Source organism: Barbus barbus (assembly GCF_936440315.1).
Source record: "Barbus barbus genome assembly, chromosome: 31".
Classification (NCBI taxonomy): Eukaryota; Metazoa; Chordata; class Actinopteri; order Cypriniformes; family Cyprinidae; genus Barbus; species Barbus barbus.
The window spans coordinates 19,669,178-19,692,651 of NC_136759.1; the positions used below are offsets into that span (position 1 = coordinate 19,669,178).

General features: G+C 37.1%; 1 protein-coding gene across 1 annotated transcript; it reads right to left on the bottom strand.

The window, feature by feature from the left end:
• Positions 1 to 4,626: 4,626 nt before the first annotated feature.
• Positions 4,627 to 22,149, bottom strand: LOC306851501 (calcium-activated chloride channel regulator 1-like). The gene is made up of 14 exons (XM_079387783.1): positions 21,964 to 22,149; positions 21,712 to 21,849; positions 21,453 to 21,603; positions 21,227 to 21,332; positions 20,973 to 21,141; positions 9,096 to 9,323; positions 8,752 to 8,976; positions 8,480 to 8,660; positions 8,273 to 8,379; positions 7,963 to 8,178; positions 7,481 to 7,745; positions 7,226 to 7,372; positions 5,641 to 5,859; positions 4,627 to 5,493 (listed from the first exon to the last, which is right to left on the bottom strand). Exons 1-14 carry the CDS (start codon positions 22,111 to 22,113, stop codon positions 5,078 to 5,080), a joined length of 2,718 nt encoding a protein of 905 aa, XP_079243909.1. The 5' UTR covers positions 22,114 to 22,149; the 3' UTR covers positions 4,627 to 5,077.
• Positions 22,150 to 23,474: the final 1,325 nt, after the last annotated feature.

The following is a 23,474-nucleotide window of genomic DNA, read 5'->3' on the forward strand; positions in this document are numbered from 1 at the left end:
CTAGAGTGGGCTGCCCGGCCAAACCGAGCGATTGGGGGAGAAGGGCCTTGTCTAGGGTTGTGACCAAGAACCTGATGGTCACTCAAGTTGAGTTCATTGATCATATGTGGAGATAGGAGAAACCTACAGAAGGACAAACATCACTGCAACACTCCACCGATCTGGACATTATGGCGGTGTGGCCAAACTCAATCCTCTCCTCATGGAAGAAGATTGGAACGACCAGGATCTTCCTAGAGTGGGCTGCCCGGCCAAACCGAGCGATTGGGGGAGAAGGGCCTTGTCTAGGGTGGTGACCAAGAACCTGATGGTCACTCAAGTTGAGTTCATTGATCATATGTGGAGATAGGAGAAACCTACAGAAGGACAAACATCACTGCAACACTCCACCGATCTGGACATTATGGCGGTGTGGCCAAACTCAATCCTCTCCTCAGTGAAGACACATGAAAACACACTTGGAATTTGAAAAAAGCACCTAAAGGACCCTTAGACTTTGAGAAACAAGAATGTCTGGTCTGATGAACCTCAATTCTAAGAATCACGTTTGAAGGAAGCCAGCTCTGCTCATTACTTGTACCATCCCAAACATAAAGTGTGCACTCATGCTGTGGCACTGTTTTTCAGCGTCAGGGACCGAGGGACTCGTCACGGTATAGAGAAAAGTTCAATACACCAAAATATTGAGATTTAATGAAAACCCAGTCCCGAGCACTCAGAACCTCAGACTGGGCAGAGGGTTCGCCTTCCAACAGGACAAGGACCCTAAGCACACAGCAAGAGTGGCTTCCGGACAACTGAATGTCTTTGAATGGCCCAGCCACAGCCTGAGCTTGAACCCAATCAAATATTTCTGGAAAAAGCTGAAAATGTTAATCTGCCCCCATCCAACCTGACAGTGTTAGGGTTCTGTCACTTCGGTCTAGTTTATTCATGGTTCTTTGATGGAGCCCTGACACTCCCTTCTTGTCTTGTTTTCTGGTGAGCGTGCGGCTTCGAGTGTGCTCGAGCTGTGTGCTCTCTTGTCTGCGTGCTCTGTTTCATGTTGGGGCGTGGTGTTCGGATCACGGCACTCCTGTCTTGTTCAGGCTTGGTTCTGGTTTCGTGTCGGGGTTCGGACACTCACGCTCCAGGTGTGTTCTCGCTGTGGCAGCGTGCGATTTCGAGTTCGCTCGGGCCGTGCGCTCCTCTGTCCTCTGTGTGCGTGCTTTTTTCTCTTGTTTTGTCTTGTTCTGTGTGGCACGCAGCTTGTGTTTTTTCACTGGATGCGTGCGTTCGTGTTTGTCATGTTTTGTGAACATGCAGCTTATGAGTCTTCTCATTAGCTGCGTGTTCGTGTCCTGTTTTGCACATGGCTAGTGTTTTTGTTTTGTGTGAGCACATGGCTTGTCTTGTTTGGTTCGATGTGCCATGTGCTCTCATGTCAATTGTCTTGACCCCACCCACCTTGTTTCCTGATTATTGGTTAATTTGCCTCACCTGTGTTTACTCGTTACCCTCCTGATTTGCTCCCTTTATAATCTCCTTGTGTTTGCAGTCCTGGGCCGGTTTGTCCTGTCCTGCCTTGCCAGTCTGGTTTCCCCTACGGGGTAGTTTTTGTTGTTTATTTAATTTGTATTATTAATAAAGCCCTATTTCCTCCTGTGAGTCCTCTCTCTCATCCCTTCACCCACACCTGACCGACAGAGCTTAAGAGGTGAGGAGAAGAATGGCAGATAACTGCCAAATGATGATGAGCAAAGCTTGTAGCATTATACCGAAAAAGATTTGAGTCTGTAATTTGTGGCAAAGGCTGCTTCAACAAAATATTGAGCTAATGGCTGTAAATACATATGTATGTGCTAATTTTTTTTTTTTTTTTTTTTTTTTTTTTTTTTTTATAAATCTGCAAAGATTTCAAACAAACGTATTTCACATTGTCATTATGGGGTATTGTTTGTAGAATTTTGAGGAAAATAATGAATTTAATCCATTTTGGAATAAGGCTGTAACATCATAAAATGTGGGAAAGGTGAAGAGTTGTGAATACTTTCCAGATGCACTGTAAATGTTATTAAAATTTGGCCTCTTTTTGTCTGTTTATTTGGATTACTTTTAATGTTGAACATTATTCAAATGTGCACACATTATTTACAATTCCTTTAGGAACGTTAGGTACTTGACATGAGTGGTATCCAATATCCCATCAGTGATCAATTTATTATGCGCATGGTAGTACGCCCTCAGGTTTTCAATGGCCATATTATTACATTTATTTATATAAGCCAGGTTGAGTGGACATTATTATTTGCCAGCATGGACAACAGATGTCATGGATGTTTTGCAGCACAAAGTCTGACTGAATGCACAAGTGTGTAGCCTAACAGTGAAGCTTGTTGGTTTAATTACAAAAACAGCTAAGTTATAACCTAATTGCTGAGAAATATAATGTAGGTTTTAGTAGCGGAGCTATTGTATTTATACAATTCATGGGGCAGGGGTTGAATGTTGTGCACTCTCTTACATATACAGGTCATTTCTCAAACCGAAGGCTGCATCCTCCGGAAGTCGCATTTGCAGCCTGCATACGTAATCAAGCCTGGTTTATTTCAGTAAACTGAGCATTATATTTGCGAGTCATAAGCGTAAATTGTTGTAATATGCTTAACTAAGAATACTGGTCAAAGTTATAACTGTTAATTGTCAGTCCTCTGTCGTGTGTGTCATGTGTTCCCGCCTCTTGTGTCCATATTTGGTTTGTTTCCCGTTCTTGTTATATGTGATTATTAGTCAATTCTTGTCCAGCTGTGTTTGTCTCATTATTTATGATTATCCTGTGTATTTATAGTCCTGTCTGTTCAGCTTGATTTCGTCTGGTCTACTCGTTACTCCCCGGTGTTCTTGTCTGTGTCAGCCTTGCCTTGTCTTGCCCTGCCTTGTTTGGATTCATTAAAGACTGTTAATTTGAGTTTTATCCTCGTCTGCGTGTTCCTGAATCCTCCTTGTGTGTGCACCATGACATTAATATGAAGCCCATATTTATAATTTGGAATGTTTTTGGAAATATATTTTTGGCCACATTTGAAAGTGGCCCCTGGATAGATCCCCTTCATTTTACCACATCTCCAAAATATCACATCTCCAAACTGCTGCATATCTGTATATGCATATACAGTAGTATGATTGATATAGTAGTTGAGGTCTCTATGCTTCTAATGTTAAAGGGGTCATCGGATGCAAAATTCACTTTACAAGTTGTTTGAACATAAATGTGTGTTAGAGGTGTGTGTACACATCCATCATATAATGATAAAAATCCACCCAGTATTTTTTCTTTTAAATCCCTGTTTTAAAATCTCCTTTCTCTCTCAAATCAGGCCTGTCAGAATGACATAGTTCTGTACAGGCTGCTCCCACAATAGTTGATTGACAAGACTGTCTTAGACCCGCCCTGAGTGAGCTGTCATCAGTCCGCCATTGTAACTTTCATTCCAGTACAGTAAAACAAAATACATTTTGAGAGAGTAGCTCTCAAAAGTGAGGCATTTTGAGGGAGTTGCTATACACTTTATTTTGTCTATTTTTTTCTATCACAATGCTGTTGTATTACATCTACATAAAACAATAACTTAAAAGGTGATCTTTAAAGGGGTCAACGGATGCATATTTTCCACAAGTTGATATGATTCTTTAAGGTCTTAATGAAAAGTCTATAACATACTTTGATTAAAATTTCTCAATGGTAGTGCAAAAAACACCCTTTTTATCCTGTCAAAATCAGCTCTGTTTACATCAAGCCATTATAGTCCATGTTGCTTTAAATGCTAATGAGCTCTGCTGACCCTGCCCCTTTTTTCCGTGGGGTGAAGAGCAGGCAGTAAACTTCAGCTGCAAAACTTGCTAACTAGCATATAATAGGAAATGCCCATATAAAAACCCATATACTCACTTCTTCAGTAGATGAAGCTGGATCACGAATGATTCACGCGAACATAGACACATTTAGGCAGATCGGGAACGGCACATTCCCTTCAAAAACTAAAGTAACGTTAATCCTCTGCGTCTTCAGCGGCTCAGATGTCGGGAGTAAATGATGACTGATATGTTCATTATTATATCCAACAACAAAACACGTAAATCGCTTAATCAGAGACATCTTGTCCTCCCCTGCACCGGAGTCCACACAATGGTGGACAGCTCTCAGCTCACTTAGGGTGGGTCTAAGGTAAGATGGTCTTGTCAGTCAACTATTGTGGGAGCGGACTGTACAGAACTACGTCATTCTGCCAGGAATCTCAGAATAGCCTGATTTGAGAAAGGGGATTTTAAAATAGGCATTTAAAAAAAACCCACTGGGTGGATTTTTATCATTATAGGATGGATGTGTACACACACCTCTAACACACATTTATGTTCAAACAACATGCAAAGTGAATTTGCATCCAATAACCCCAAGGATAACAATGTAGAAGTACAACAAAAATCTAAAAACAATACAAATTGTTATAGTATCTCAAAGGTCAGGGCAAATCAACGGAAATCACTCTGAAAGCGCATTTTCTTTTTCGCAGATTGTCTTGATTTTTGAGTATTTTCAAACTGTGGCTGACTTGACCGCAGTGGCTGTAAAAAGGAGACATTTCGGGTACATTGAATAATCATTTATTTATTTGGAAAAAAATAAAGAAAATGGAACTATGAGAATCAACACTAAAAATTACACTAGGTAACATGGTCACAATGTAATGTTATTCAATCACAAGTAGGAGCAGAAATCGCACGAGGCAGCAAAGGTTACTGTTTTCTAATTTGAAATTGGTCATCTTCCACCAGAGGCGCTTGAAAGCAGAATCAATCATTGAGGCACAGGGAGTTCAGGATTTGTTTTGTATTACAGTGGACAATTGTACACCTAACTGGATAATTATGAAACTATATTCAGTCCACAGAATCCGATGTAATAGACAAAACAGAAATCCTTTGCAAGATTACACATGCTCTAAAAATATTCAGAAACTAAGAAAATCTGTTTGACATAATTGATTGTTTTAAGAAACTTTCTAAAGCTGCTGGATGTACATAGTTATGTTCAAATTCATTAATTTGCAATTATTAATGCCATATCACTTTGTGCAGAGCGCTTTATACGTTTCACTGCAAATATGACCACAGCAACAATAAAGCACAAGAGCATAGTTACCACACACAGAGAAATAACAAGAAATATCAAGTTCATGCATTGGTTTGATATTCCTGGAGGTTTTGTAGCAGGGAGGATCTTTGAAGCTTGAGCAATGTTGGAGGTTTCAGATTTTGCTTTTTGTTTGTCCTCCGACTGAACTGCAAAGAAGAGTGTGGTGCCATTTTGGATTGTGATATTGAGATTAAATGAATGCTGTTCAACTGATCCAGCCTTCTGAGGTGAGACAGCAGTTGTGTTGACTACATGACCATTGCTAAAGTTGAATCGAAGAACTTTAAGGTCAAAGCTCCACCTGATCTCATAGGATTTAGCTTAAGGAAACCAAAAAAAAAAACACGCAGACAATTAAATATACATTATTTCATGATGTAACTTTAAAACAACTTTTATTTCGTCAGGAAAAATGTTAAACAAATGAAAAACCTTTTAAAGACTGATATAGTAATTGTATGGGTTACCTGTCCCTTGGTCAAGGTCCTCACCAGGAGCTGTCCAGTTGAGAAGCACTGTGTCCTCCTGGATCTCAGCACTCAGATCTGTGATTCTGTTAGGAGGAAAATTTGGTGGAGTTGGGCCTAAAAGAGTCACCTCAAAACTCTCTCCGGTGTCTGTTCTGGTGAAGTTTTTAACCTCAAGTGGTTCTTCAGGAACTGGAGGCTTTGGAGGGTTCAGCTGCACTACAATTGAAATGAACTGTAACTGAATCATTCACACACATGTTTTGTTCAAAACACAGATTTGTTCAGGAACAAAACTTTATGAATGACAGGCTGCGTTCCAGCTGAAATGGTCCCTATGTAGTGTTTACTTTTTCCTATTCACTGAGCACAGGATATCTGTTGAAGTCTACTTGACAAAATGTGTTAATAACTAGTTCTGTAATCATAAATAATTACTATTTGTCATGATATTTTTTTTAATATCTAATATGAAAATAAATGTAGTTTGGTTTCCTTTAAAGGTGCACTGTGTAATATTTAGGATGATCTATAGACCAAAATGCAATATAATATACATAACTACATTTTCAGAGGCGTATCAAGACCTTACATAATGAACCATTATTTTTTTTATTACCTTAGAATGAGCAATTTATGTGTACATACACCGCGGGTCCCCTTACATGGAAGTCACCACCATGTTTCTACAGTAGCCCTAAACGGACAAACTGCTCTACAGAGCACGTTTTGTCACTATGTTGTTCTTACGAAAAAATTGTAATATTCACAATGGCATCAGTTTATTGAATAATTAAGTAAATATTATTCCTTAATTTACCTTTGTAAAGAAACCTCATTACTCACTGTGGTCTCAAACGACAGCATATTAGGTCTGTATTAGTCTCGCATAGCCAGACCTTCAGACTGACGGCAGAAGGTCTGGAATAGATGGCCGCGTTCATTTGCCAAGGCCCGGCCATGAGGCTGTTTGACCGACATATCAAACAACCAATCATAGTTCGTTTCGTTTAGCGTCACGTTTCAGGGTCGTGGAAATGTCACCACAATAACAGACCGGTGTGTGAAACTCTCGGATGTATTTTAAAGATTGAATGCCAAGAACACGAATATTTCACATACTTTTGAAAATACAGCGTTTAGTTGACTCTGATAAGCATTTGTCATCACATTTGTAAACACGACGGCTTTCTTCTGTCATGAGGGGTTTGGCACCACTGCATCTTTGTTTCCCGGCGGACCGAAAATAAACGTGACACTCGCATCTCCCGGAAATCCGGTTTAATTCCACCAGTCAGATGACGACTTCGACATTCCTGAAGTGTTTCCAGAAAAGTGTGCCATATGCATCAGCCGTTAGCCAACGGTCCGTGGGCGTGACGTCTGAGGCTGAGACTAGGTCTGTTTTGGCCACCATAGCTTCTCTAAAGGGAGGGGTGAGCGGGAGACTGAGCTGTTGGATGCAATTCGCAATCTCAACCTGCAATGCCGTAATAGCCTGTCAAGTGATTCATTTAAGAATTAACTATTTATAAGAGCAATATCAATCTCATCTAAAAGAATATCTCAGCATCTCAGGGTTTACCGTTTAACAAACATCCAGGGACATATAGGACAGCAAATCTGGCTTGTCCATCTTGATTCTTCACTCTTACTTTCAAGCTGCTTCTCCCATTTACCATCTTTATGAAATATCTGGAATAGATTCCATCACCTTGAGAAGCATCAGCTCCTGTGAAAGATGGATTTCTGATTTATTTGCCAAAGTTGGGAAAATTACGTTACACTTTATTTAATTTATTTATTTTTTTTAATTTATATTTTATTTTGGGTAATTTACCTGCTCCATTGTCCAGTAGTTGTAATGTATGTGCAGACCCAGTTTCTGGCTCCAGTGTAGCCCAAACATCAGCATTTATTACCGGCCTGTAATCCTGACTAACCTCAGCAAACACTATCATGGGTTTAGTGCCATCACTGAACTTCTGGTTCATGTGGGTTTTGACAATGATTGGAGGAACATCAGCTTGTGTCGCTTGACTCGTTACTGTTATGGTGAAACCCTGAAGTATTGTAGTTTGGATACTGTACTTCCAGTCCCCAGGCTACCAAACACAAGAGTAAAACCAGATCAGTAAGTGTATCAAGTGTGCTGCAAGTGTATCAGCTGAATCATCTGAGATAAACTCTATCTAAAGTTGTTGTTGAATGTTTATCTAAAACTCCTAGACCAGATGCCTTGTGTTACAATAATACATGTGCATGTTTATGGTTTATAAACTATAAACTGAATAAATAACTAGTTCATAAATGTTATCATACCTCTGCAGTTCCTGGAACTTTTAAAAAGACGGTTTTCTGCAATAGATCATGACTCATACTTGTCTGAGTGTAGATTAAGCCACTTGGTGACTGTATATAAATGCTAGGAAAACTTATTTCATAAATTATTACAAAGCTGGTTTTGTTCCCAACAGTCTGATCCACTGATACTGTCCCATTGAACCAATCAGATGTTCTTGCTCCAATACTCTCTAGCTGAAAGAGTAATGCAAATGGATATGGATAAAATGCTCATAATATTGATGAAACTTTCAGAGTAATAAATGTATTGTGGGATCACTTGACAAACCTGAACTGGTTCTTTTGTGTAATCTCCATTTGATAATGTAAGTGACGCAAATGCATCCATTAACTGGTTAGATGTGGTCTTATCATTGGGTGTTAAAAACATTCCCCCTGTTTTCAACATGGCACATTTTTGCATTGGATAATAAACTGGTCCTTATATACACTGAGATGGATACAGTAAATTATTATTCGTGCTGATATCACTTACCAGTTTTGTTTGCCATTTCTGTTAGTGCATGAGCTGCACTGTTACTAAAAGCTAGTGTGTGTATGATGGCACCACTTTGTATTGCAGATGGAGCACAACCAGCAATGTTGTCCGTTGCCTGACCATCTGTCAGAAAAATGAGTTCATCTCCGAATGCATCCCCATTGTCCTCGCAAAGTATCTGAAGAAAAAAAGGATCAATGACATAGACAAACTCTATATACCTCATATATCACATAAAACATAAAAATCCATACTAGTACAATTAATACCTGTAAGCCTAGAGTAAGGCCCAAGCACATGTTTGTTGATCCACTTGCTACGTTTGGCAACAATTTGATAAGATTTTCTCTTGTGGTGTCACTGTCAATAGTAGTCAAGCGGCTCAGAGTAGAAGCAGAAGTACTAAAGGTTACAATTCCAACCCTGGCTTGATCCTCAACGATGTTCCGCAGGAAATGTGTGGCAGCCTGCTGCTGTTGAAGAATTCTAGAGCCCTAGAAAATGGATGAAAAACTATAACTTATCAAACTCATTTGAAAGCACTGGTAACAAGAAAAGTTTGTCATGGTAGCATCTTTGTTTTCAGATGAATTTAATGTCTGTTATCACATACTCCCATGCTTCCTGAGACATCAAGGATGAGGCAAACGACCCGTCGCTTTCGCTGCACAATTTTGAAAGATGGTGGTGGTGGAGGGGACTGCAGTGGTTTCAGAGAACGGAGTACATCTTTATCCACAGAATCCTCAAATATTACAGTCCATGTTGCTTTGCCACATTTTTTGTTTTGCATGTTTGGAGCTTCATAGTTGTGCTCATTTTCTTGACAAAATGCAGTCACCTGAAAATAGGAGTTCCTTTGTAAATGAGATATGTCACCAGATCCCAAAGATTGGCTCAGTTTCTGAGGCACATTTTTATTATTTATTTATTTATTTATTTTAAATCGAAACTTCCATAGGCCTACTGTAAATTTTACGCCAGCTACCCACATGCAGTAATTATGTATGAACATTAAATCAACAAAGCAAAACCAATGTAAACAACGTGCGAAAGTGAAACAAAAGTGAAAATCAGGTACTGCAAAATGCCTGCAATGAATAAACAAATCTAAATCTAATCTAAGTCCAAGTTTTATCTGTTAAGAATCAAAAGTGCATTGAACAGAGTAAGTATCTCAAATAATTTCAAAGTACCCATTTTTGTGACTTACTTTCTGCATTTCTGACAAACCTGAGCAGATTTTAGGAAAGTGAGTACAGCAGGTATATACAAACAGTGGACTGCGACAAGAATAAATCATGCAGATTATGCAGTGTTACTGTTTATTGTTTCACTCTTTGCTGCTGCTTTTATTCATGCTGGTGCATTTGTTTACTCTTTAGGCCTGTGGTATTATGGTGAGCTCATCTTTTAGTTAAATTATTGTGGCGGCTGTCATTCTGCTGCTTATTTATTGTTACCATTCCTGTCTCTTTCTCCCCTGTCTTGTGTAAGGACTTTTAAGTTACTTCCTGTCTGGTGTGTTCTTGAAGTCAGTTTATAGTTTTTCTGTTAATTGGCCCTTCATCAGGGCTGCTGCCTGGCTAAATAGGTGCCCTAGCAGAATTGTATTGTTGTGCCCTCTCCCCTAAATATTATGGATGTTTAAAAAAAAACACAATAGGTGGTCAAAATAGAACTTTAATAAAATATAAAAGTTTATAAATAAATTGTAAATAAATTTTATTATTTACAAATTATGTTAGCGCTAGACAGTTACCTATGGCTATTATTTTATTAATACAGTTGTCTGGTTAATTTTATAATCTCAAGCATTCAGAAATATCAAAAGAAAATTGAGCAGTTTTACTATGATAAAACCGTGGTTAATTTTTGTAAGAGTTGTGATGTCCACATGTTTTGAAAATAGAGGCTGTAGCATTTCTATCACAAAAAGGTGGCCAAAAATAATAAGTGAATATTTGAATCAGCCTAAATGTTTGGTCAATATTAAAGGACTTGATCGTTCTGTAAGTGTAGCCTATTATTACTGCCTTTAGGCATTTGAAACAATATGAAATGTAAATATCTAAATTGTTTATTTTGTATTACATTATGTATTTTAACAGCGTTTTTCAGTGAAACCATACAATTATTAAACCAATCATTATTGCTTCATTGTTTTTATATAATGCATTTTAAGTCATTTTAAATAAGTCTGTTTTTATAACCACAAAAAATATTATCTTAAACTTTGTAAACTATTATTTGAAGTAACAAAACCATGGTTAATATGTGGTTACCATTCATGGGTACAAGAAACATGATTTCTGGTTTTATTCGTAGTAAAACCATAGCTAGTTTTCGTAAGGGAACATGGAAAGTCAGACAGAATATTAAATGCGTTGTTGGTGGTTAAATTATTATCAACATTAAAACACGTTACTAACGTCAACAGCCAAAAAAGTTACAGGATTATGAATGTAGGCTTCGAGATGTGATGCACGAGCTTCATCTTTTTTTTCTTTTTCTTTTCTCGGCGCATAATAGCTGTCCTTCAATTATGATCTATGATCTTTTGCTTTCAGCTGCAAACATGAGGCACGAGCGGGAATGCTGCGTCACATGTGATTGGCCTACTGTTGTTCACAGTAAAATGCATTTTTTATAATTATGTATATGTTAATGTTTAGATTTGTATTTATGTACATGTATATGTTAATTGTAATACTAATATAGAACGAAAGTTTTTTTTTTTTTTAGGAACTGGGATGGTGCCCAGTGGTTTTATAAATTACAGGGGGGTAAAATTTGCTTTTAGATACTGGGTCTTAACAAATTTTCCTTTTGGCATCTTCAATTTTAAGGCCCTGTATGGTTAATTCCGGGAGATATTTGCATCTAAACATGGCTATAGGAATAAACTGTTAAAATGTAAACATTGGTCAAAAACATAATGTGGATTCTTTTAAAGTGGAATGTCTGAAGAACAAATAATGTTGAAACTAGAAATGTATCTCATTTTCTTCTGTAAAACAACTGCATTGAACATACCTGTCCGAGTGCCATAAATGTTCTTTTTCCAAAGTTTGCGTGCCTGTAACTTAAAGGGGTCATCGGATGCAAAATTCACTTTTAAGTAGTTTGAACATAAATGTGTGTTGGAAGTGTGTGTACACATCCATCATATAATGATAAAAATCCACCCAGTGTTTTTTTTGTTTGTTTTGTTTTTTTAAATCCCTGCTTTAAAATCCCCTTTCTCAAATCAGGCCGTTCTGAGGTTCCTGTCAGAATGACATAGTTTTGTACAGGCCGCTCCCACGATAGTTGATTGACAAGTCCGTTTTACCTTAAAACCGCCCTGAGTGAGCTGGCATCAGTCCGCCATTGTGACCCCGGTGCAGGGGAAGGCAAGAATGTCTCAGATTAAGCGACTGAAGTGCAAAAAGCCAACATGGGCTCCGCAAGGACATGTTTGCAGGGGTACCTCTAGCGAACAGCGAGTCAGGCTTCTTCTGCCACTACTTCCTCATTCCCAAGAAACATGGCGGGCTCAGACCTATTCTAGATTTTAGACAACTGAATCGCTCATTTATGAGATGGCCATTCAAGATGTTAACTTTGAAATAGATCCTCGCCCCAGAAAGAGATTTGCCAAAGGACCTGGTTTCTGATGGTGGATCAGAAAGATGCATACTTTGAAATTCACATAGCCCCCCCATCACAGACTGTAAAATAAAAATTTGCATTCGAGGGAGTGGCCTGTCAGCAGTCCTACATTTGGACTGTCTCTGGCCTTGCACTGTTATGAAGTGTATAGAAGCGTCTCTTTCCCTTCTGAGACAGATGGGAATCCGCATTTTGAACTACCTCAATGACTGGCTGGTTCTAGCCAGATCATAATGACAATTAGTCACTCACAGGGAGCTGTTACTCAGCCACCTAGAGTGCCTTGGGTTGAGAATCAACCTGCCTTGGGTTGAGAATCAAATATATGTTAAATTTAGAGCTGTCAACGTTAACGCGTTAATGCATGCGATGAATCTAAAAATTGTAACGCATTAATATTTTTTTAGCGCAAATTAATCGTTTGATAAGTTTTGACGCCAACTTCTTGCTGTCATCGCAGCGCGGAAGGTAATCATTGCCTGCATCCCAATGTGCACATTATCCATCCTAAATTCTATGTGATATTAATAATTCTCAATACTATTTAAGGCAGACAGGGTGGCTATTATGCACATTGGGATGCAGGGATTGTGTGATTATAAGGCGCCGGGCTAGACAACAGTGAAGCAAACGCGGCGAGAGAGAGCGAGTGTCCGAGAGAGAGAGTGACAGTGCGTGAAAGATATGTATACTCATATTTGATAAGGGTACAGCGAACCAGTGTTGTCAGGGTCGCGGTTTCCCCGCACAATTGGGCTATTTTGAAAATACAGTCACAGGAAAAATTACAGAGATGTGGGTTGCGTTTTTTTGGACTACATTTATAATGTACCACGGCTGCCCAAAGTATACACATGTGATCGCAAAAGGAAGTTATTACAAACACTCGATGGTGTTTTAAAGTGAGTTCTGAGTAAAAGTGTACTATTAATCTCATAAATTGTCTTATGTAGCATGATGCTAATGTTAGCTCTAATGCACCTGCAGAACAGGTCCAATTCTTCTTCATAATGCATTTTATCATAATACGTCATGTAAGGTCGCATGAAAATGTTTTGTTGTACAGTATATTTTAATATACAAATATGAAATGTTGGAAAAATACAAAGATAGGCTACTATAAAAGTAAACCGCCATTACGTGGAAGCAAGTGATCTTAATGAGTCCTTGAAGCATGCCTTCAAACAATTTGTTCAGACAGCTGATTCATTCAAGAATGAAGCAAGTGCCTGTCTTTATGAATAGACCACTGAATCATTGACTCAAATGACTCAAAATTCAAAAACGCAAAATGCGTGACTGTTCTGCTGTGATCTTTGTTTGGAACTATTTTAATTAACCAAATGGAGCAAAAACAGTCAACGTTGACAAGATATACTTTCGATAAATTCAAATTCAAATATTGAACTAAAAAGTATAGTAACTACTCGTTTTAACTGTTGTATAAAATGTCAAATTTGCAATCATCGTTTTCAGGGAACTTCCCTCTCTTGGTCGTGTCATGTTGCTTAACTAGGCTGTATGTTATAAATATAAAAACAAAATGAAAATGTTATGTTTCTTCTGTGTGCAGTTGCGTTCATTTGTGTTGATTTCTCCGCGAGATTCTCTCACAGCGTGAGCTTCAACTGGCGCGACCTTGTTGTTACTGATTATCCATTATTAATCCCCGTTTACATCGAATGTAATAAAATCAGAACCATTCTCCCCAAAATTTTGGGTGCAATTAGATGTTTTAATAAGAATAGTTGTCCTGTCAGGCAAGTAAAATTATCTTCTTTCACTTGCCCCTTCAAAAAATCTACTTGTCCCAGACAAGCATTAATCTCGAGCTCTGTTACTGTATATAAAATTCAACCTGCCAGAGTGGCTAGTGGGAGTGACTGTGTTACACCGACACCGAGCAACCTCTGAAAAAGCTTGAGGGGATATGAAGTCCCTGGTTTGAGAGATGTCGCCAGTCACTGAATAGTCAGGCATAGTTCTGGTGTAATCCATGCCCACACCTGAATCTATAATCGTCCCCAGAAAGACGGCTCGCTGTCTGTATGAGAAATGCAGTATAATGTCACATATATGAACATGTATGCAAAATATATGTATCCAAATATGAGCAAATTTATTGTCATGTATGTGCGAATAATTTATATAATAATTATAATAATTACAACAGCTCTATTAATAGGCTACATTTATTATAACGTTCACACATAATGTTCAAACTGTAATATGTTCTAATGTTTTAAAATAATTCCCTTTTGCTTAGCAAGGCTGCATTCATGTGCAAGCCAGATTCAAAAAGGGGGTCTCAAAAATGGCCACAAAATATAATTTTACTAACTTATTAATTTTAAGTTAAATTGTACTTTGTTGGTGTAATGTCTGCTAGAATGTTAGAAAATGATCAGTGTTAAATAAGTATTTTTAAACTGACGTTTTGTATTAGTGTACAATGTTACTAACTCAGTTACTATTTGTAACTAGCAACTATAACTAATTACTTTTTTAAAGTAACTTGTCCAACACTGGTCACTATACTATTGCACTATAATTCTGTTTCTGCCAGCTTATGACAATAGATTTACACTTCGAATTAGATAGTCTGTCATCTAGTGATGGGAAGTTCGGATCATTTTACCGACTCGGACCTTTGAGTCTCATTCAGCAAAATGAACAAATCTTTTTTCGAGTCATTTCGTTCATTTCGTTCATTTTAGCAAAATATAATTCAAATGTTATCTGTTACTTTCCAAACACATCAATTCTCTTTCCGGCTCAGGCTGCATTGGTTAAGCGTATGGGGCTGTCACGTGATGAACGAACAACTCAAACCCGAGAATGCTGTGCAATGCGCATGCGCGACTGAACGAATCACTCCCCGAGACGACTCGTTCTTCCCGAGTCACATTAAAGATTCGTTCAAAACGAACAAATAGTTCAAGAACGACCCATCACTACTGTCATCAATGACATTAGCTCATTGGAAATGAATGGAAAATGCCCTTCATTGTGTTTGCACTAATAAATGCTGCTGCCTGCCAGCTGCAATCACCAATAAAACGTTGTTCCATATTTGTTTTTGTATATCTTCATAAATATCAATATCGCAAATATACTTGCAATAACGTGATATAATTTTGAGGCTATATCACCCACCCCTACTATACACACGTGGTCAGAATTGTCGGTACCTTTGGTAAATATGATCAAAGAACTCTGTGAAAATAAATGTGCATTGTTAATCCTTTTGATCTTTTATAGAAAAAGAAATAAAAAATCTAAGCTATCATTGGAGAATAAGAATTTAAAATGGGGGTAATTATTATGAAATAAATGTTGGGGTTTTTTGTATGTTTTTTTTTTTTTTTCTCTCAAATACATGTTGGACACAATTACTGGTACCCCTAGAAATTCTTATCAGTAAAATATATCTGAAATATATTCCCATTCATATTCATAATTTTGAGCACACCAGCATGATTATGAACATGAAATTATCCAGCCATGGCTTCCTGTTGCACATAAATATAAATAGGAGGGAAAACAAAGGCCAAATTCCATATTAATCATCCATCACAATGAGAAAAAACAAAAAATATATTTCTGATGTGCAGCAAAAGATAACTGAGATTCACAAATTAGAAAGTGACTTTAAGAAAAGAGCTAGAGCAGTGAAAATTCCCATTTCCACCATCAGGGCAATAATTAAGAAGTTCCAATCAACATAAAATGTTATGAATCTGCCTGGAAGAGGACGTGTCTATATCATACTAATGCACGGTGAGAAGGAGAGTTTGAGTGGCTAAAGACTCTCCAAGGACCACAGCTGGAGAATTGCAGAAAATAGTTGAGTCTCGGGGTTAGAAAACCTTAAAAAAATTATCAAACAGCACTTACATCCCCACATGTTTTTGGAAGAGCTTCAAGAAAAAAAATCAAGAAAAGAAAACGCTTTCACCAAAAAAAACAATCTCCAACATATTCAGTTGTCAGACATGACTGGAACTTCAAATGACACTGGCTTCTATGGTCAGATGTAGCTAAAAAATGTACTTTTTAGCAGCAAACACTCAAGATGGGTTCTGTGAACACAGGGATAAAAAGTACCCCATGTGTACAATGAAATATACTGCTGTATTTTTAATGTTGTGGGCCTATATTTCTGCTGGAGGTCCTGGACATCTTGTTTAGACACATGGCATCACTGATTAAATACCAACAGATAAAAAATCTAAAAGTGACTGACTCTGTTGGAAATCATATAATGGGCCATTTTTAGATCTACCAACCAGACAATAATCCAAAAACAAACCTTAGGACCTGGGAGCGAATATGAAATGAATGACGCCAGCATAAGTTTCAAGGCAACAGAGTTCACTGCGCATGTTAATTCAAAAGGCATAGACCTGTAAATAGCAAAACTCAATAGATTAAACAGATCCCTATAATGCCCCTGGGGTGCTTTTAAAATGTATCAATATATGAACGGATAGATTTCCTTACCTGCAGTATCCTGATATCTACAACTACCTCATCAACTTTCCCTCCTAACGTTACTCCAGAGACTCTTTAAAAGACTACAAAAGCCTAGAGGGGTACAAATGGACACCATCTAATTTCTTGGATGAATATTCAGGAGTCTGCCAGCTAAAACCATAGACTGCAAAAATGTCGTCACTGCAGGTTAAGTCAACTGTGTTGTTAGCTAACGTAATCACCCCTAGCTGTCCTTGTAGGTAGCCAGCATAACTATATAACGGTGAGTACAGTATACATCATAAATGTCATAAAAGTTTAGCTGTTTAATCCCAGATGTTGTGTGTTAGCATGTTTTATTGCATTGAACCATTTTAGTCATCTGAGGAATACGATAAAATGATTTCCCCTTTGCTTTATGGGACAAGCGTGTATAGGAAAATGCATATTTTCAATTAAAGATAACTTATATAATTAATATGGGCTGCCTTTGATGCTCAAAATGTTTTTATTGGTCATTTTGTGTGTTTTACGAATAAGATTAAGAAGTTTACTTAAATGTAAACATTTTTTTCTATATTTTGCAATAGTGAAAGATGGTTTCCCTTCTTGATCACGTCTCGGCTAGATTGCATGTTTTCTTGCACGGCTGGATGTTGGACTCATGAAAAATAATCATGTTGTTGTTTGTATTTGCCAAAATAGAAATTTACTTTAGTAAAAACACGGACGGGATTGGCATAGCGTGAGCACCACTTATGAAGTGGGAGCGATAAGCCGACAGAGGATTCTGCAGCCTTCCTTGAACAGTTATGTTCAGGACTTTCTGATTTACTTAACGAATACTGCGTAAGGAGGCGAGAACCTGGCCAAGGGAGGTCAGGTACGGGACACATAAATTAAGCCCAATATATGGGACATCTCGGCTAACACAGGGCGATTGGTAAGCCTAGCTTTCCCCTCCATGTTCTGTCATCCTAGCGCACATGTTAAAATGGTGTAAGGTTTGTAAGGTCTAAATAGTCTGGTTTTACATTATTGTTTTACAACTGTCGATACCAATGCCATGGCTGCTATAGCGCTCTCCTCGTTGCTTGCCAAAATGTCGGAGTTTAGATTGCATGACGTCAACCTCTTGAGCTCTATAGTCATCAAGTGTGTGGTCTTGCAGTCTGTTTGAATCACAGTCTGTCTATTCAAAGGATTATAAGGCTAAAAATCAGTTTAACTGTCTTCATGTCTGTGGTCTCCCATGGTTTTAAAATCTTTTAAGATTTGAAAATCGTTGGCCAGCCTTATGGTTTATACTTCGAATAATGGCTCATAATTATCAAAAAAATGTGTGGGAGCTCAGCTAATATGTTTCTATAGTACTTGAATGTCTACTATTTTTGATATGAATGAGAAAATAAAACTGGTTGAAAGGCACTCTGTTTGACCCCATTAATACTTCCTGACTTAAGGCCCATTCACATCAAGCATGATAAAGATAACGACAAAGTTTTAGTTCAAAATTTTTAGTTCTAAAAATCATTCTCAATATTGGAGAACAGCAGAGTCCACACCACAACTATAATGATAAAGGCACAGAGAAATTATATAGTTTCCAGCCGATGAACGATACAAACATTGACAGCCAATCAAAATCCATCCTGCTATAACAAACTGGAGAATTTAAAGCAGCAGACGCGCGTGCGCTTAGATACAAACGATATCGTCCGCTGGTGTGGACGCTAATATCGTTATCTTTATAGTTATCGTTCTTGGTGTGAACGGGACTTTATTGGCAAGCAAAATTTGAAAAAAAAAGCTTGAAAAGTGCTTTTTTTCCTGATTCAGTGTTGCCAAATAATTTTAAGGCGAAGTTCCTAAAGGATGATCGATTTGTTGCTAAAAGTTGCTAATTGATGTTTCATTGCACGATGACATCATTACGTAATTACGACGCAAAATTGTGTCACTAGGCCTACATCAATTCTCAGGAAAAAATATGAAATGTTCATTTAGATTTGTTTGTAAAATAATATAACATAATATTAAAATATAACTATTTTTAAATACAACATTGAATTATTAAACACTTACACATTTTTGAACAATTACAATGTATTTTTTTTTTTGTCAATTAGCTTGTAAACTAGAAAAACTACACATTCAATTATAACAATTATAGTTTTAAGCAGTGTATTAGCCGTTAGTTAGTGTGCTACATTCTAAGAAAATTCTGTAAAAATAGGGCACAATCTACTATTTTAATGTGAAGGAATTTTCCGTATGGATTTTTCTGCTTTTTTTTTTTTTTTACCTGGATTTTAAATTACGCATTGCATTTTGTGTTTTCGGGTTACAGGGTTATAATGGATTACGGATAATGTCCTAGAAAATTACTAGTACCTTTTCCATTTTTCTAGATATTTTCTTACAGTGTACTAACTAAGTACGGTAATGTGCTAAATGACTAAAAGTAAAGTAAAATTACTAACTGATCAACAATCGCAGGTACAAGCTACTAACAAGGTCTTAATTCACGTAATGTTTCTATACTGCTAGGTATCTTTGGTTTCCTCTTGTGTAATGTGTGCCTTTCTTTCGTTTGAGTCAGTTATCAAAAGTTGCTAAAAGTTGCCAAATAAATTTTAAAAATAGCTACATTTGTTGCTAGGTGCTTTTGGAAGAAAAAGTTGCTAAGGTAGTGTGAAAAGTTGCTAAATTTAGCTAAAGTTGCTTAAAAGTTGGCAACACTGTCCCCATTTTTGAATGGGCACCATCAGCTCATAATGCAACAAATATCGCTAAAGTCAACAGATTTTACTAATAGACCTACCAATCTTTGTGCAAAAATAACATAATGATGTTGCCATCCTTCTAAAGTAATTTGTACTCCCCTGTAATTTGGCAATGAATCTCAGGTGAAAATTGTCATTTTGACCCCCCCCCCCCCCCCCCCCCCCCCCTCTACAAAATAGTGGATTACTCAGTAAATATACATCCATGACATTTAACATGTTGGCTTCCTTCACTATCCATGTATCTTTCTTCAGAAAAAAAAAAAAAAAATGAAATTCAGAAAGCTGCATTGAGTTGACATGGAATGACCCAACTGTAATCAAGGTAAAGAAGATTACAATTGCACGCAGGAATGTGGACATGAATCCGTTATTCTTAATGTGAAACAAACCATGTATGTGCGCTCTCGGTGCAGCTTTTTCTACAAGAACATTTCAGTATGGTCACGTCTGATGAGTGTTTTGTATAACACAGACACAAACACTCGCTCTGACAGAGGAACTGTTCACTGATGATTTCAAGTCGCCTTCAGATCATCACATTCAGAAAGTTTTTATTTTTGTGTTTTGGTGTTTACAACAGTGGTCTGTTGCATTCCCAGGTGGACCTGTTTCATATTGCAGATTGACTTGTAGTTATTTACATAAAAAAAGCTCTAAACAAATGTAGCATTTTTTGTCTCACATTTTTGCTGTTGTACTGTATTATGAAAATGATTTTTTTTTTTTTTTATTTACCTTGAAAAAATCTTGGAGAACCATCCTCTAATTTAATTCTGAACTTGGTAAAACATGAACCCCCGGTTTCATAGACAAGGTTAGTCCCAGACTAAAATGTAAGTCTGAGCTGTTTGAACTGAAAGAATCTTGCACTCACTGATCTTAAAATATATCAGTGCCTTTGTTTTTTCTCAAGATGCACAACAGTAATGTTTTCTCTAAGGCACATTTATAAAAATTACTTAAATGTCCTAATTGAACTATGGCCTAATCCTGGTTTAGTCTAATCCCCATCTGTGAAACCACGCCTTATTGTGTATGCAAAATATGTTTCAAGCTCTCAAAACATTTCAAGTCTTAATAGGTTTTCCTTCTGTTCCTTTTTTCTTAAACTTTTTCTTTAACTGTTTAGCATTAAATCATATTGGGATGCTTGCTAGAATTACAGTCTTACTTAGAACATTTTCCACCAGTCACCTTTGTATAACATCCCTGTGTTTTACTTGTTCAGTTGTCAGTTGTTGTTACACCATAGCTGCTCTTGTGCCATGTTTTGTGGTTGGCTATTGTTCTGTGTTTAATGGTTTTGCTGTGCTAATTACTTTGTTAGTTTGTTTTCTTTAAACCTTTTTTTGGACTTGGATCTTCTTCCTCTCACTATAATATTTTTACCTTCTCGTGGCCGATGAGGGCAGGCCCTGAGTGATCCCTTTGATCCAGACCACTATCCCTGCATGACTAAAACTATGACCAAAACTCATGTATGTTGTAGACTTCTAGTTTGATGATATTTGTTACTACCACAGGTAGAAATATTAATGTGTGGAAATATAGATGTACAATCAATAACTTACAGGATCCAGACCCGGTAAGAACATAATGGAGCTGTTTGTGATTTGTTTTCTGTCTGGAAAAAATATACACCCCTCAGTAGGTAGTGAAGTTTGTGGATCAATGCGGCACTGTTGAAGAGATCCTCCAGCAGTAACTTCATAAAAATGACCTTCAATGTTTTTGCTACACCTAAAGCAGGAAACCAATGGTTGAGATAATTTCCAAGGAGATCATATGCTTTTTAATCATATGCTTTCATTCTTTTAGTTATCACCTTGTAGCTTCAATATGGCCATTAGAGTGGTAAAATGGTTTTTCTCCATTGCATTCGTCATACACGCCCCATCTCACATGAGCCCATTCATGCACAAAGACTCTTCCTGCAAACAAACAAGAAAACTGCTAATTAAACAAACACACTACTGTATTAATAGACCTTTCTGACCGCTCTTATTTCATGAGAAATATATAAATGTTGAAGGAATATACACATAATTCACCTCTTGATCCATACAGCTGAATAAAAGTATCATTCAGGAGGTATTCTGGGGTGAAATGAATGTACTCTCCCTCAGCTCCACATTCACCATATTGATTAGTGTAGGGTTCAAAACCGTATGATGGATTAGGATTATCAATTCTTATTTTGGCCTGCAATTCACATAGAAATGGTCTGAGAATCATCCTATGCAAGTTAAGTAATTTATATGTGAATGTTAATATTTGGCAAGGAAGATAAAATGGCATAATTCTCTGTACCTTTCCAAAGGACTCTGTTCTTGCTTTGGTAAAATCCGTACTATTCCATTCAGGTGGGACTAGAATTGTAGCTTCTTTGAAATAGACCTTATCATTCAGTGCACGATAAAGGTAAAATGACCCTTCAGTGACCATCTCCTGTCAGAATGAAAATGAACAGATAAAATGAGAAAACACTTAAAAAATTAAAAACCTCTAAAATCACAGAAGTACATGAAGTTTGTTAAATAAACAAAAAAAGTACATATTCACCTTGATTTTATCAATTAGTCTGTTATCCTGTGGTACTTTTGAGCTGATTGCAATGACAACATCAACATAACCATTTCCATCTAGTTTGATTCCACTGGAGGTGGACGACAGCAACATCCATAACAAGACAAACACCATTCTTGAGTCCATAACTCCTGAACACACCGTTTTGAACAATGTCAAGTCAAATAGAGGGACTCTTTACTGCATGAACTGATGGTATTAATCAAATTTCTGTCAGGAAACAGGAAATATGAAAAGAAAATAAAAAACAAACAAAAAACAACATTACACTGTCAATACGGCACTAATTGTATTCCTGTTTTGCATAGCATTTCTTTATTCATTTGTATGCAGTCCTTTCTGTTTGTATTTGCTTTGGTATAATCTGTATCATTCCATTCAGGTTGGAGTAGAATTGTAGCTTCTTTGATATAGACCTTATCATTCAGTGCACGATAAAGGTAAAATGACCCTTCAGTGACCATCTCCTGTCAGAATGAAAATGAACAGATAAAATGAGAAAACACTTAAAAAATTAAAAACCTCTAAAATCACAGAAGTACATGAAGTTTGTTAAATAAACAAAAAAAGTACATATTCACCTTGATTTTATCAATAAGTCTGTTGACAACAGCAACATCCATAATAAGACAAATACCATTCTTGAGTCCATAACTCCTGAACACAACGTTTTGAACAATGTCAAGTCAAATAGAGGGATTCAGTACTGCATGAACTGATGGTATTAATCAAATTTCTGTCAGGAAACAGGAAATATGAAAATAAAATAAAAAACAAACAAAAAAAAACATTATACGGCACTAATTTTATTTCTGTTTTGCATAGCATTTCTTTATTCATTTGTATGCAATCCTTTCTGTTTGTATAGCTTAATCAACAACTAATATAACAAAATAATAAAGGATATGTGAATTGATAATAAAGGATTATGTGTACTTCGGTTCAGATGCATTTACACTGTGACTGTGCCTCAGATACAATCACCATCTGCTTACAAAAGTGTGACCCAAGTGCTCCATATAATTAGCTTATTAGGTCAGCATCCTGTCAGTTTATCAAGAGCTCTCCATGAGAGAGGTCCTATCAGGTCATCATGAGATTACACTATCATCGGCTCTCCATGGGGTGTTATTGTTTTGTTAGCACATGTGTTACCAGGTATAAAGGTCTGGTCTTACAGGGAGTATCTTGTGTTAAGATTGTTTGAAGGAAGACATGCTAACATTGCTGCTGAAGAACTGCTATGCTATAACCTTTAATCAATTATTCTCCCCACAAGAACTTTGGTGAAGCTTACTTATTTTTAGTATTAGAGAATTCTAGTACATTGGTGAGCCACCCAAATGACAGCTCAGCCAAATCTAACACATTTAAAAGGAATAGTTAACCAAAAAATAATCTGAAAATGTACTCATCCTCAGGCTAGGCAAAACGTAGACAAGTTTGTTCCTTTATTGGAATAGGTTTGGAGAAAGAAGCAAAGCGAA